Genomic DNA, 15,675 nt, shown 5'->3' with positions numbered 1-15,675 from the left:
TTGCAAGAATTGGATTCTTTTCTCCTCCAATCATTTACTTCACGAGCTTTCTAAGAACAGTCCCTCCTACCTCACTAGCTTCTTCTCTTTCTCTTCTGCTGGTTCCTCCACATTTTTTTTTTTAAGAGAAAACTAACTTCTCAATGCTGGGTTCTCATGAAGCTTGATGTCCCTGTCTACACTCACTCAGTGTATACCATATTACCTCAGATTTTCTAGTTTCATGCTTTAAGTGGCAGCTAAATTTGAGAAACCACAAATAAAAATATTTTACCTAAACCTTTTCTCTAATAGACTTCTATGTCCAACTATATGCATGCATCTTCACTTGGATAACTAAAGGCATCTCAAAGATACATGTCTATAATTGAACTCCTAATCTTTTGACTGAGCGACTGAACTGAAACTGAACTGAATCTTCCCACAAAAATGTGCTCCCCCACATTGTCTCCATCTGAGAAAATGGCATCTCCTTTTCCTATCCCTTAAGCACAAGCATTGTGAGTCGGCTTTGATTCCTCTTTTCCTTTCACTTTACGTCCAATATGTTAGACAATCTACTTGATGCAGCCCTTAAAATTTATCCCTCTTTGACCACACTTATTGTTACTTCTGTGGTCCAAGCCAACATCATCTCTCACCTAGATTGTTGTAGAGTCCTAAAAGAGGGCTCTTTTTTCTCTTTTTCTCCTCAAAATAACAACAAGGGTAATTTTTTTTTTTTTTTTTTTGAAGCATGTCTATTTATGTAACTACTCTGCTCAGAACCCAAAATACCATTCTCCATTTCCCTCAGAGTAAAGTCTTTTCAAAACCCCTTGACAGAAATCCCATGGCGCCACTCTCTGGCTTATCTTCAGCTTCTGTCTCTGCACCTCACTAAGCTTCACCCACATCAGCCAACTTCAGTTCAGTTCAGTCACTCAGTCGTGTCCGACTCTTTGCAACCCCATGGACTGCAGCATGCCAGGCTTTCCTGTCCAACACCAACTCCCGGAGTTTACTCAAACTCATATCCATCAAGTTGGTGATTCCATCCAACCATCTCATCCTCTGTCGTCCCCTTCTCCTCTCACCTTCAATCCTTCCCAGCATCAGGGTCTTTTCAAATAAGTCAGTTCTTCACATCAGGTGGCCAAAGTATTGGAGTTTCAGCTTCAGCATCAGTCCTTCCAATGAATATTCTGGACTAATTTCCTTTAGGATTGACTGATTGGATTTCCTTGCAGTCCAAGGGACTCTCAAGAGTCTTCTCCAACACCACAGTTCAAAAGCATCAATTCTTCAGTGCTCAGCTTTCTTTATAGTCCAACTCTCACATCCATATATGACTACCAGAAAAACCATAGCTTTGACTAGATGGACCTTTGTTGGTAAAGTAATGTCAGCCAACTTGCTGTCCCTTAAATGTTACATAACACATGTCCTTCTTGAACTTAGTATTTTTTGTTCCAGAGTAATGAATGGAGCCACTGTCTCTATATTGCAAAGCTGTTTCTTATACAAATGAAAAGTTGTGTGGGATGAAGTGTAGTCAGTGTCTCTGCCTAACAGATGTACAGAAATGAGAGAGATTGTGCAGAATTATCTCTTATAGGCACTTACTCATTTCTAACAGCTAAGTCCTCCTAATTTCAGTCACAGTCTTAGCCTCCAGTAGGCTATCAACTCAAGAATTTCTCATTTTAATTGATATTTATTGATAATACCATGTGTTACTAAAGAATATTCAATAAAGTTTTGCTGAATTAATGAGTGAATGACAATGAATGAATTGATGGAAAAATATATAAAAATTCATAAAATGCTAAGCATGGGCAAAAAATTAAGAAATTAAATAAAAGAATAAGTTATACTGCTTTATAGTAAGCAAAATAAAATACTGGATTTTTAAGTCATATTTTTATTTTACCAACATAATTATGCTAAGTTAAAAATAAGTAGAAAACCTGTAATTGAAGATCTTTTCTCTTTGTAAATGAAAACACACACACATTTCTACAGGAAAATCATAAGGAAAAGGCACCAAATTTAAGTATTATTAAATGGGTTAATCTTTATTCTCTATCATTTCCTTTCAACTTTCCAAACTGTCTATAATTTGCATTGTTTAACTATCACAAAAAATGTATTCTTACTTTGAAGTCTTTATTGTTTCATAAACTGTTTATTTTTTTAAAGGAAAGGCAAATTTTCAAACATTCAGATACTTCATTTAAGCACCTCCACCAAGTACAAAAATCCTCTTCATAGTCCTAGAAGCAAGTAATTCTCAAAGAACCACAGTGAGAGCTGAGAGTCAATATTCTTCAGAATATGGATAGCCGGGATGATCAACACCACTGAAAGAGAGGAGGAGGATTAACTTATTAAATCTGTCATGTTGTCAAAAACTGCTACTCAATAGATGCAGTCAGGATATATTTGTCTAAATATATAAACACGTCCCTCTTTCTCCCCTGACAAGCACACATGCAGGTGCCTGCTCCATGTGTACACGGCACCTGCACATCCAGTCCCAACATTCATGTGTAATATTCACGCCACAGTGACAGGTAGCTTGACCCAGGTTACAATTTATATGAGAGCACCAGACTTAGGGCTAACTGTGGAGGTCATTTCAGACACAGGTAGAACTTCTTTGATCCCTAGTTGATGAAAAGGTGCACAGTGAACAAATTAGGTGCCCTTTTCCACACATCCATGGATAAGCAAATACTGAGCACTCCAAAAATACAGAGCACCTCCATAAAGGACTTTGTCATCTAAAGGAGAGCTACCATGTGCACTTGAATAATCATACAGTTCAAAGTGGGATTATTACCTTTTTAATTTAGTCAAATATTGGTTATGCAGTAATTACTATTACTGCTTTTTTCACTTTTCCTATGTTTCTACTTTTCTTTCAGAATTTGTCTTTTTCTTTTTTTGCATTTATTTTTATTAGTTGGAGGCTAATTACTTTACAATATTGTAGTGGTTTTTGTCATACATAGGACTCTGTGGGAGAAGGCAAGGGTGGGATGTTTCGAGAGAACAGCATTGAAACATGTATATTATCTAGGGTGAAACAGATCATCAGCCCAGGTTGGATGCATGAGACAACTGCTCCGGCCTGGTGCACTGGGAAGACCCAGAGGGATGAGGTGGAGAGGGAGGTGGGAGGGGGGATCAGGATGGGGAACACATGTGGATCCACAGCTGATTCATGTCAATGTATGTCTTTTTCAATTTGATTCATTAAAGAGTGCATTCTGAGCAATTCCAAGTACCAGAAGCCTGGCTCAGGTCATTACCCGAGCCCACAACAGAGTACAGAAAAGTATCTATCCACCTTTTATTCAATTATCATGTCTTTTATCAGAAGCATGATAGCTATAAAAACAATAGGGAGAGTTTTGAAATCTTTCACTGGAAATAAAATCTTTGTTTCACCAATAATTTGTATTCCCTTCTCTCTAAACTCCCTTCCAACATCTCCCTGGTTGATTAGCCCTCTTTGCCTTCAATACTGACATCTTCCTGCAGTAATTGGGCAGCTGGAATTCAATGTTAGTGACTAAGTCAAAGTCAAGAGGGTAGGGGCTCCCCAGGGGATGGACCCCTGATGGACAAATACAACACTGGTGTGAGTCTTGACTCAAGAAACCAGAGAGACCCAGACAATCTTACCTGAGTGTGTCCTGCTAAGCAGTCACTCACTGGAGGTCAGTTAAGCTCATGATCTACTTGTAAATCAGTTTTGTGAGATAACAAGGATGAAGACATGGAAGTTGTAATAGGGAAGAAAGGGCAGTGAAGAGATCAATTTGTAGGAAGCAGATGGTGTCTTGGTGAAGAAATGCCCATAAGGGAGAATGTCCACCAGACACTTAGGGGACAGGGTGAAGGCAGGCCCATGTGACATAGTAGCACTGATGGATGTTGGCCTCTCTAGGACCCTCCTCCATAAAAAACATCTACAATACATTTTATAGTTGTGTTGGGGTTAACATCATTGCAGGCTTCCTAGGTGGCTCAGTGGTAAAGGATCCACCTGCAAAGCAGAAGACATGGGTTTGATCCCTGAGCCAGCAAGATCCCCTGAAGAAGGAAATGGCAACTCACTTCAGTTTTCTTGCCTGGGAAATCCCAGGGACAGAGGAGTCTGGTGGGCTACAGTCCATGGGGTACCAAGAGTTGGAAATGACTGAGTGACTAAGTAACAATAACAAAACTTGAATGCAATTCATGATGGATTCATTATTATACAGTTATTATTAATATAATAATTTTCCACGGATGTAGAAAGAAATAGAGATTAAACATGTTCCCAGGACCCTGAAAGAATACAGGGCTGCAGGGACTGCGCCCTCTGGGTTTCCTGGGTCCCTCAGCCTTAAGAGGAGGTACACCAGGCACAGGGATTAGGGGCACAAAGTAGTGAATTCACCAAGATGTGAACTCATGTGATTTTATTGATGGGCTGGCCTGGGCCCCATCACATTTCTTTTGGTCAGAGACAGAGTCCTGGAGGAAACCTCTGGTCTGAGGTCTGCAGGAAGCCCCTGGTTTATTCCTACTCTAGAAATCAGCACTGTTTTCCTAGAATTAAGCTTTTAAAAAGCTAAGCTCTCCTGCTGACCTGCCTGCTACAGAAAACGGTTTTTGTGGGAAGCATCAGCAAGTCACTTACTAGTGAAATTCATAATATCTTATATTTCTGTTGAGGCCATCGATTGCTTTCATGTCTTCTGGAGTCAGTTCAAAGTCAAACACCTGGAAGGAAAGAAGAATCACATTACCTCTACCCCAAGGAGCCAGCCTCCCTCTGGGCACTGAAGGACTTTCCAGCTGGATGGAGACAGAAAGAGGGGACAGGGAAGCCATGTCTGTCTTCAGTTTCCAGATGAACAAGCCTGGGACCCTCTGCTGCGTTTTCACCTCTCCTTCCCACACCTTCTTCTCTGTCCACCTCACAAACATTACAGCACATCAGTCCCTTATCTTTCTAAGTGAATCACTTGTGACAGAAAACAAGAAATCTAAAATCATTTTTTCCAAACACACTGCTCTTAGACGCTCCTGCCTTGATACCTGAACCTGAGTTGACATTAGACTGATTGCCTCTCCCCAGCATACCCTAAGGGTGACAGCATTCAGCTGAGCAATGTGGGGAGGAGGCTCCCCTGAGAAAGTCTGTTCAGGAATCTGATATCAAACTACTCATTATCTATGATTGAATCTAAAAGAAACTTTATGTATATACCATCCTGGAGAAAGTTATGAGAAGTATTTAAACATTAAGGAACAACAAATTATTAAAAATTCATGTCATAACAATGAAATGGAAAGCTCAATTTTGTAAAGAAATTCATTTTCTCTGAAGTGATCTCTTGTTTCAGTGCAACGTGAACCAAAGACTTAAACACATATTCTGTTGTGGAAGTTGATATAGTGATACTAAATTTTAAATAAGAGAAGAGCTAGTCAAAAGCAGCCAAGACATCTTTAAAATAGAAGAAAGTACCATATCAAAAAACAAAATTTATTTTTTACTTCAGTAACACAGTAGAGAAATAGTTAAACAGAAAAGAGTGGGCAGAAATGTACTTATGGACACTTGATATGTGACAGAGTTGACAGTGATAATCTGTGGAAAACATGGACAGTTGTTTTTGTTATTCAGTCACTTAGTTTGTCCAATGCTTTGTGACCCCAAAGGAAGAGATTTTTTTCCCTACTCACTAACTGAGAATCATATCACTGTGCTGAAAAGAAGACTAGGTTAGTTGTCTTATTCTAGCCAATAAAAACTATGCAGAGAAGTCTGCAGGCTCCTCTGACAAGAGCCACATCCACCTGCTAAAGCAGAACTGCCAAGCTGCTCAGCACTGAACTCAAAAAAAAGAGCCCAGCCCTAGAGGCCAACAGCTTAGCTGAGTGCAGGCTGATTTTCAAACCACAGATTCAGAATTACATAAATGAACTCCGCATTAAATTCTGAAACTGGGGAGAGTTTCCTGTACAGCTAAGGGTACAATAATGGTCTCCTACAAATAAATCAAAAGAGAAACAACCTAGTTAAAGTGGACAAAGTCTTGAAGAGGAACTTCACAAAGACAGAAACTCAAAAAGATTAAATGTATGAAGATGAAAACCTATGAGTATTCAGGGAAATACAAAATAAAACCACAATGATTTGGAAGTTAAAGATCGCTGCCATAATTTTTGTGCCCCCAAATTCACATGTTATGGTGTTAAAAATGGAGACTTTGAAGGAGGATTAGGTCATGATGGCAGAGCCCTCACAAATGAGATTTCAAGAATATCATATTCACATAAGAGACTTGGGAGTGCTCTTTTCCCCCTCCAACACGTAAAGATACAAGGAGAAGCCTGTGACCTGGAGGAGAGCCCTCACCCAACCACACAGGTACGCTGATCTCAGATCTATAGCTTCACAACTGTGAGAAACAAATTTAATATTTTCACAGCCACTCAGCCTGTGGTGTTTTGTTAGAACAGTTCAAACAGTCTAAGAAAAATCACATGATTCAGTTTTATCAATTGAGAACAGAGAAACTAAGATATTTTCCTTAGGAACCCTCTGCCCACAGCCTTGCTCATCACCTGTATGTTCTCTTTGATCCACTTCTTGTTGTTACCCTTGGCCAGAACCACAATCCCACGTTGTATCTGGTAGCGAAGGGCAACCAGAGCTGCCGTTTTTTTGTGCTTTTGGGCAATGGCAGAGAGAACCGGATCCTCCAGGAGAACGGGGTGGTTTGGGTTCACCCTGAAAGGGATTTCAGAAATGCTGAGGAGCTTAGACTACGCAGTTTCTAAGGAGGCTTCTCAAACAGATCAATTAGGTCCACTCTAGACCAGTACTTCCCAAAGTGTGGTCCAGGGACCGGCAGCATCAGCATCACTTGGGATCTTATTAGAAATACAAATTACATGGCTGAGCTGAAGACAAACTGAGTCAGAACCTCAGCTGTGTCACTCCCCATTCTGTGTTTACAGAGCTCTGCAGGTGATTCAGATGTATTATTGAGTTGAGACCAGAATGCCAAATTGTGGGTTATTTTCTTTAATTCTCAGGGGTTGTTTTTCTTCTGCAATCAAGGGCATGAATAGAGAAACAGTAGGGAAAGCCCGGGAATTTTTTTTTAATTTCACTTTTTAAGGTATTGATAAAAATTTAGTAGTTTTGTCATTATTTTTCTAGGATGTTCACAGAAATGCTTCAAATTGAAATTTTTTCTATCATGATATACTGAGCAGTTACATATTATCCCAATTTTTAGATATAAGTTAAGGGAGGCTTGCAACATCTATTTTTACAAATGTGTTCCTTAGCTAATAGTTAATAAGTAAATCATGACATCAGCTTGTGTCTCTGGTCTCATCTGGGGGATTATATATAGATTTCAATGCAGACATTGATGAGTCTACAAGATAATACAATGTAGAAAAATTGCCTGGGCGATGGGAAGATAAAAGAGAAGGATTCATTTAATCCCACCACTCTCTCCCCTCTGCCAATGAGAGTTATCTGAGTACTGTGTTATTTAAATTATTTCATCAAAACTTGAATTTCAGGGAAACTCCCAGTTGTCTTCATTAGGATTCAATACCATTCTTTTACTCGTTGGGATCCCAGAGCAGCATAGGCAACAAGAACAATTTCATGTGACTTGCAGAAATCCAACAGTTTGCTCTGATTAAGATAAGGGTGACATTCCACCTGTAGAATGCCCAAACAGAAGAGTGTCAGATTATATGCAAAGGCAATATTAATATGACAGAGAAAGACTAAAAGTTTTCAAAGGCTAAAGGAAAGACTAGAACATTAAACGAAAACTGGAAATGTCAACATCAACAGAAAAACAGAGACAAGTATATTTATACAGGTATTTTATAATAGACATGGATGGGAGAACCAGTCCAAGATTGAGTAATCAAAAGCTGTGCTATATATTTGAGTAGATGTTCCTGAGTAAATATTTCATAAATTACTAGTATCACCTTGAGCCTTTAACTTCACCCTCTAACCTGGATGATTTTCATCACCTGCAACAAATTTTTCTGAACTATGCTCCCTGTTTAAGATTCATAAATGCTGAGACAACAAGACCAAGAATTCAGACATCAGAACCCCACACAAATCCTTAAAATCCATCTCAACTGTTTTGACTCTTCATTAATTTATTTCTGATTCCATGTTTTCATCGTCTTCCTTCTTGTGTGCAATTCTCTTCAGGGCACATTGCCCTCCATCTGGTCATCCTTTCATCTCAAGGAAACGCCTCCTTCCTCTAGTTCTGGGTTCTAACCACAGTTTAGAAGGAAGGCATCCCACCTGTTCCACCCAGACTTTCGTAAACAGAGATACTGATATGGATTCTATTCACACTGTCCAGACAGAGGCTCTGCATTCTAGAATCCTCTGTCCACAAAGGTCAGATGAACTTGAGGGGAGGACAGACAGACATCAGGCTCCAGTGCAAGAAGGAGGTTGTGAAGAGCAGGAGGGAGAGGAGCTGATCTGCTCACCTGGTTGCAGACAGGCTTGTACTTTAGCCCCGGCTTGTTCAGGATCTTCTCCAGCTGCTTGTGGTTGAAGTTGGACACCCCGATGGACTTGGTCAGCCCTGCGTCCTTACACTTCTCCAGGGCCTGGGAGGGAGGGGTGGTGATCAGTCACTTGGAATGGGCAATAGAATAAGAATAAATGCTGAGAAACATCAGTAATCATACTCATCTATCAAGAATTACCCTTGACTATCAAGAAGAAAAATTGGGAAGAAGGTCATGATATAAAAAGAGAAACTACTGACCCCGCCTTAGAAAAACTCCAGAGAAGATATATCACATGGAAGGAAAAAGATACCTGTCTACACTGTACCAAATTCTCCTCCTCCATTCCTCTCTGTGAACATTTCAGCAATGGTTTCCTCCCCACAACCCCAGCATCCCTGCCCTTAGATTCTTGAACTGCTGAGTCTGAACTGCACAGCCCATTCTCACAGGTGGAAGAAATGAAGGAGGTTCCCCCTCTCCTGGCTCCTTCCCTGGTTCTCTCCTCCCCAGACTCACCTCCCATGTACAACAGAGATCCAATGAGTCAAATATCAGTTTTCCATTTTCATCTTTTGGGTATAATTCCTCCCCTGGCTGGAATAGAAGCAGTCATTTTAGACATGTCACAAAATAATTTCTCTGCATTTACCAAGGCTGCCTGGCACCAGGGATTAAACCTCCATCAGGTAGGTTTACAAATTTCTAAATATTAATATTTGTAAAGTGATTTGCATATATGGAGTTGTCAGCAATACCTTTAGGAAGGAGGCTTATTCCAATCTCTTACACTCAATATATATTGTAATAAATACAATTTTTCTAGGTCCTAAAAGGGACTCACAGTGACTTCTCTGAATTTTATCTGCTCCTTGTATTTGCCTATTTTGAAATGCCTTTTTGGGCTGGGAATGGCAGTAAGTTACATGACATAATTTCCAGAATAAAAATTGCAGTCTTCATACGGCTAGATATCAGACTTTCTCTTCCCTCTGAGCATCAGGTGTCCTAGGGCAGACATGTGAACTGCAAGGCTATCTTTAGGTGGATATGGAATGTGGACGATCCACACATGCTCTCAAATATTCATGACCATGAGCCTCAAACTGCCCCAAAGTCATATTTGCCACCAATGGAAAATGTTCAGTAAAAAATAAAGTAAATCATGATTAGTGTCCTGATAAGGGATAGAAAAAAGGAGACATTTCTGAACACTGCTACAAATCCTCAAAACTCTCTGTGTCTGGGACTTGCAATCTACATAGTCCTCTAAGCTATTTTGCATTAGATGGCTTGAGTTTATTTCTGTAACTTGAAATCCATAGTTCTAAGTAAACCACCATTCTTAATGGCTAAGAGCATTCTACAAAACTCATCATGAAGACAGGCAAGAGTGTAGGCAATGTCTCCCAACTTCCTATACAGTTAAGAGATTTGACTCACCCAGAGGAAGCACCACCAAATTTGCTCAACTTGAAAGAGTGAAAAACAAGATTAACTCATCATGTTCAATGTAAGGCAGTGTCATGCTCACCATGGATGCACCAAACTCTTGGCTCATGAAATCCCCAGACACTCAGAAGTCATAACAAGGACTGTGTGCAGAACTGGCTTATTTCTATTTCCTTTAATTTTTCAGGCAGAGCCTCAGATTATTAACTCCTTTCAAAAAACTCAGTAAAAAAATCACAAAGGATTATTTGGGGGATTCTACTCTAGTGTAATCATCTTTTCAACCTACTAAGAAAAATCTTTATTCAACTATCCATGCAAGTTGATACACAGTCTAACACAAGATGTAACATTGATGTGATCACACAAATTTCTAACCTTCAGAGCCAGCGGAAAATGGATAATATAGAGATCTACATAGTCCAGTTGAAGATTTTTCAGTGACTTTTCCAAGGCTGGTCGGACCAACTCTGGTCGAAGGGAAGTTAACCAAAGCTGCAGAGGTTAAAGAATGAAAGTTGCATTAATAATACACTAGGCAATTTTTTTTTTTTTTTTTTTGAGGCTTGTGGGATATAACTTCCTCTACCAAGGATGGAATCCCGGCTCATGGCAGTAAAGCACCAAGTCTTAAACACTGAACCACCAGGGAGCTCTAATACTTTAGGAATTTACCAATAAGCATAGTTCCCAAACAACTCTTCACCAAAGGATCCTATTATGTAATTGTCATCTGGGCACAATCACTTGCACATGTGCACACACACAACCCACACAGTACCTTTGAGGTGCAGAATATGTCTTCTCTCTTCACAGTGCCATCTGCAATCTTGCTTCGAATGGCCTGGCCAATCTCCTCTTCATTTTGGTAGGCATGAGCACAGTCAATATGGCGGAACCCAACCTCTATAGCGAATGGGGTGAATTCCAGAGCTTCCCTCTTAGCAACCTACAAAAGCAACAAAGGTAGAAGTTGAATATCCACATAAGATATTGCTAGGCACAAGCTTTGATCTTCCCAAGAATCAACCTTTTTCTGTGTCTTTGGTTACTTCTGTATGTGTAGTGATGAACCCATGACAGTTTCCCTTAACATTCCTAATAAGTAATTAAATGAACACTACCCAGGAACCCTTCAACTTCAGGTGACCAGTGGCTGATTGCTGGCATCAGAGGACAGCAAAACCACCTTTAGGTTCAGTGATTTAATGAAAGAACCCAAAGGACTCAACAAAATGTTGTAGTCATGAATATGATTTATAATGTGAGGTGTTTGAAGCAAAATGAGCAAAGTTACAAGGTGCTTGGCAAGAACCAAGGTGAAAGCTTCTGAGACTTCTATCTACCAGTGAAGCCACACAGAATACACCCCCCCCCAAAAAAAAAAAAAAAAAAAAAACCTATCTTTTCAAGGTGTACAATGTGATGTTCTCATATAAGTTGTTCTTGTTATTCACTTGCTCAGTCATGTCTGACTCTTTGCAACCCTGTGGACAGCAGCACTCCAGGTTTCCCTGTTCTTCACCATCTCCCAGAGTTTGCTCAAACTCATGTCTTTTGAGCCAATGATACCATCAAACCATCTCATCCTCTGTCCCCTCCTTCTCCTCTTGCTCTAAGTCTTTCCCAGAATCAGGGTGTTTTGCCATGAGTTGTCACTAGCATCAAGTAGCCAAAGTATTGGAGCTTCAGCTTTAGCATCAGTCATTCCAAGGAATATTTAGGGTTGATTTCCTTTAGGATTGACTAGTTTGATCTACTGGCTATCCAAGAGACTCTCAAGAGTCTTCTCCAATGTTACTGTTCAAATGCATCAATTCTTTGGTGCATAGCCTTCTTTATGGTCCAGCATGTACATCCACACATGAACATGACTACTGGAAAACCCATAGCTTTGACAATATATACCTCTGTGGGCAAAGTAATGTCTCTGCTTTTTAATACACTGTCCAAGTTTGTTATAGCTTTTCTTCCAAGGAGCAAGTGTCTTTTAATTTCCTGGCTACACACCATTCACAGTGATTTTGGAGACAAAAAAAGATAAGAGTCTGGCACTGTTTCCATTATTTCCCCATCTATTTGCCATAAAGTTATGGGACAGGATGCCATGATCATAGTTTTTCAAATGTGGAGTTGTAAGCCAGGTTTTTCACTCTCCACTTTCACCTTCATCAAGAGGCTGTTTAATTTCTCTTCACTTTCTGCCATTATGGTGGTGTCATTGGCATATCTGAGGTTACTGATATTTCTCACGGCAATCTTGATTCCAGCTTGAGCTTCATCCAGCCTGGCATTTCTCAGGATTGTATTTACTCATATAAGTATCCATTGTTAATAATTACCACAAGCAAGCTAGTTAACAGAAGCACCACCTCACATAGCTACATTTTGGAGGTGCTTGTAAGAAGATACAAATCTAGTCTCTACAAAATCTCAAGATATAGCCCATTATTTCTAACTATAGTCAACTTGCTGTACATCAGGCCTCCAAATTGTGCATCTTATAACAGAAGGTTGTACCCTTGACCAACATCTTCCATTTTTCCCAGTCTTGTAACCAGCTTCTGGTCACCATATCTCTACTCTCTCTTCTACAAGTACCACTATTTTAGATTCCACCTACAAAGAGATCATGCAATATTTGTCTTTCTATTTCTGGCTTACTTAACTTAGCTTATGTTTCTTCTGTGTGATTGCAAATGGATTAACTTTGTCTTTAATGCTCAATGATATTCCATTTCTTTTTATGTGATTCAGAATCTTTCCCATTTCAAGGAGATAGATAATTGGTGTAACAGACTTCTGCTGGGTCTAGTTCTGATTTTTCTTAAATGCATGGACATTTGGGGATGGGCTTCCCTTGTGGTTCAGATGGTACAGAATCCGCTTGCAATGCAGGAAACCTGGGTTCGATCCCTGGAATAGGAAGATCCCCTGGAGAAGGGAAAGGCTACCCACTCCAGTTTTCTGGCCTGGAGAATTCCATGGACATGGGATCGCAAAGAGTCGGACATGACTGAGTGATGTTCACTTTCAGGGATGTACCTGGGAATGAGCCCATGAGCTTCAGTAACAGCCCTGTCCCTTTCCTCTCCTCAACCCAATGTGCTCTATGAAGTAAACAAGTTCTGTCTTCTATCTGCAAAGTGTCTCTTAATAATTTTTGCATTTTATAAATTAGAATAGTGAGCCTCAAAGTATAAGTCCAGTCCCTTGTCACATCTAAAGACAAGATAGACAGCAAACTTTCTGGCTTGCAGTCTAGAGACTTGTCCACTAGCCCCTCTTATGACCAAGCACTGTAGACCATACTTTAATAAAAACACATTACAAAACCCCAGGATACATTACAAAACCTGGCCTGTAAGATTGTATCTTATCCCCTCTAGTGATACTATGGTTCCCATCAGAAGAAGTTTCCAAGCAGAAACAGAAGCACAGGGCAAAACACAGCTGAAGTGTTTCTTGCCTGGCACCAAGCAGGTATCCCACAGTAGAAAAGCAATTCTCTCCCATTAGTTTTCAGTCACCTCATCTTCAGGAACTTCCACCTCAAATACTTCTCCGGGTCATGTCTTATTGGAAGCAGGAAAGAGTTCTTGAACTAATAAAATGTACAGAGAAACCGTGCAACTGCAGTCACCCACAAAGGAAAGCAGCTGACAGTCAGTGATCTTGACAGCCGAGTCTCACCTCTTCTGTCAAGCTGGGAAAGAGATGGAAACTGGAGGGGAACCCAGACCCAGAGTAATCTACAGGTGAGCACAGTTTCATACCCTGATGCAGAGTGAAGACTCTCTCTCCTCTTTCATAGAGCATGGTTCTGGCCTGGTTAGTGGAACAATGTGATCCTCCCAGAGTCACACAGGAGCTCAGTGCTTGACAACCCAAGTCCCTTTCACTCATGTTACATCCAGTACTATTTATATCTCAACCCACAACCACTACTGTTACCTCTGGAGGTGCATAGGTTCCAAATCCCAGGACAGGAATAAAGTAGCCATCATTAAGTTTCACTCTCTGACTTTTGGAATCCATTGCCTATTTCTCCTTGGAGTAAGCAGACTGATATTTTTCCTCTTCCTTCACAGGTTAGGAATAACAGGAAGGTAACACCCCAGCTGCACCATCCAATGTTAGCAGATATACTGTAGGAGGAGCATGATTAAATCAGTTCCCATTGAGTAAGAACAGGATTGAAATCAGTTAACCTGTTTGCTCTTCTTTTTAGCAGTAAAACACTATTATATAATGATGATATGTGCTGAACAATTATAGATCATATTTTAGACTAGAAACTTCCACAAAAGGAATACTTTTTATTTTTCTATTACAAAGCCAATCTAAATCAAACATCAGTTGAAACAACGGTCTTATAGCACAAACATACACACATATACAGATCACATAATCTGAAAGTGTTTAATAAGCATTTTTGAAAATGTTATCCTTTAATAAAGAATCAAAACTTCAAATGAGAATAAATTTACCTTTTGACATTTTCCACCAGCAAAATTATTATGCTTTACAGACCTGACTGGTGAAATCCTGAATATGATATGTAAACCAGACATTTTGGCAAAGTGCTTATTGGAAGTTAATTATTAATAGTTTTAGGATATCATGTGCAGTGTGCCCAGAGACTCTGAGTGTTCATATATTGTGCTTAGTTATATAACTCTAATAGTACTCTTATAATGTAACTGACATATATTTTACATAATTTACTAACTGTTCCACATTATTCACAAAAGAAAAACCCATAAACAAATTAAAATACAACAAATTTGGAAAGAGTAATGGAAATTGTGATGCACTTAGAGACAGGGATATTGTGAAGACAAACAAAATTTAACATGTGCAGTGATGTCAGCAAAATGGTGAGATGGGAGGAGGGAAGTCTCCCTTGGAAAGACAAGAAAAGAAAGAGAAGGCAGCTGAAAAACCTCTTAGGAGCTCTGGAAAACAGTCAAACAAAGATCTATAGCAAAAACAGTCAACAGGCAACTAGGAAAAATCCAGAACAGAATGACAGAAAATTTCATCGTGTATTACTCACCTGTACCCCCCTGCTGCCTGGGGCAGTGCAGTCTTGATCAGTTCCAGTTGCCTCCCTCAAACCAGAATGATAGGAGAAAATCTTATGTGCAATGTTCGAACCTACCTGGGGACTGTCTGGAGACTGATGTCTGTTCCACTAAATTCTAAACTTAAACTGAAGAGCAGCTGCAGTGGCTATTACAATTACAGGAGGAATATATATATACACATACATATACAGGGACTCAACGACAAAGGAATAAAGGTGGAGACTTTGACTAGACCATGTATTAATAAAACCCTGAATAGAACTAGGGTGTGGCTTTGGGGGACATAGGGCATTCAAAAAACAGTCATAAATTTACTGGAATAAGAAAGCGATTCTCGGGTCAGGCACGATGATGACTCAGAAATTACTGAGACCCCTTAGCTTTCCTGTCGGGCTTATCCCAGGACTGGGAGCATGATGAGCAAACTAATGAAGAAAAGTCATGACAAGATACAAATCTGCCAAGAGGGAATTTTTACCTGCTGTTTCAAGTACCCAATGATGAACACAAACACACACAGGAACACACACACAGGAATACACACGCACACACAGCAACACACAAAGGA

General features: G+C 39.9%; 1 protein-coding gene across 2 annotated transcripts; it reads right to left on the bottom strand.

The window, feature by feature from the left end:
- Nucleotides 1-2,057: 2,057 nt before the first annotated feature.
- Nucleotides 2,058-15,330, bottom strand: LOC133044798 (dihydrodiol dehydrogenase 3-like). Of its 2 annotated transcripts, none has more exons than XM_061126548.1 (10): nt 15,182-15,330; nt 13,972-14,165; nt 10,799-10,966; nt 10,396-10,512; nt 9,085-9,162; nt 8,542-8,664; nt 7,623-7,732; nt 6,613-6,778; nt 4,676-4,758; nt 2,058-2,342 (listed from the first exon to the last, which is right to left on the bottom strand). In XM_061126548.1, exons 2-10 carry the CDS (start codon nt 14,053-14,055, stop codon nt 2,300-2,302), a joined length of 972 nt encoding a protein of 323 aa, XP_060982531.1. In that variant the 5' UTR covers nt 14,056-14,165; nt 15,182-15,330; the 3' UTR covers nt 2,058-2,299. The 2 variants fall into 2 exon arrangements, with proteins under 2 accessions (XP_060982531.1, XP_060982530.1); XM_061126547.1 differs by having other exon boundaries at nt 15,077-15,326.
- Nucleotides 15,331-15,675: the final 345 nt, after the last annotated feature.

This window comes from Dama dama, chromosome 23 (assembly GCF_033118175.1).
Source record: "Dama dama isolate Ldn47 chromosome 23, ASM3311817v1, whole genome shotgun sequence".
Lineage (NCBI taxonomy): Eukaryota > Metazoa > Chordata > Mammalia > Artiodactyla > Cervidae > Dama > Dama dama.
Note: the sequence above shows the minus strand (reverse complement) of the source record. Positions and strands in the feature narration are given on the sequence as shown.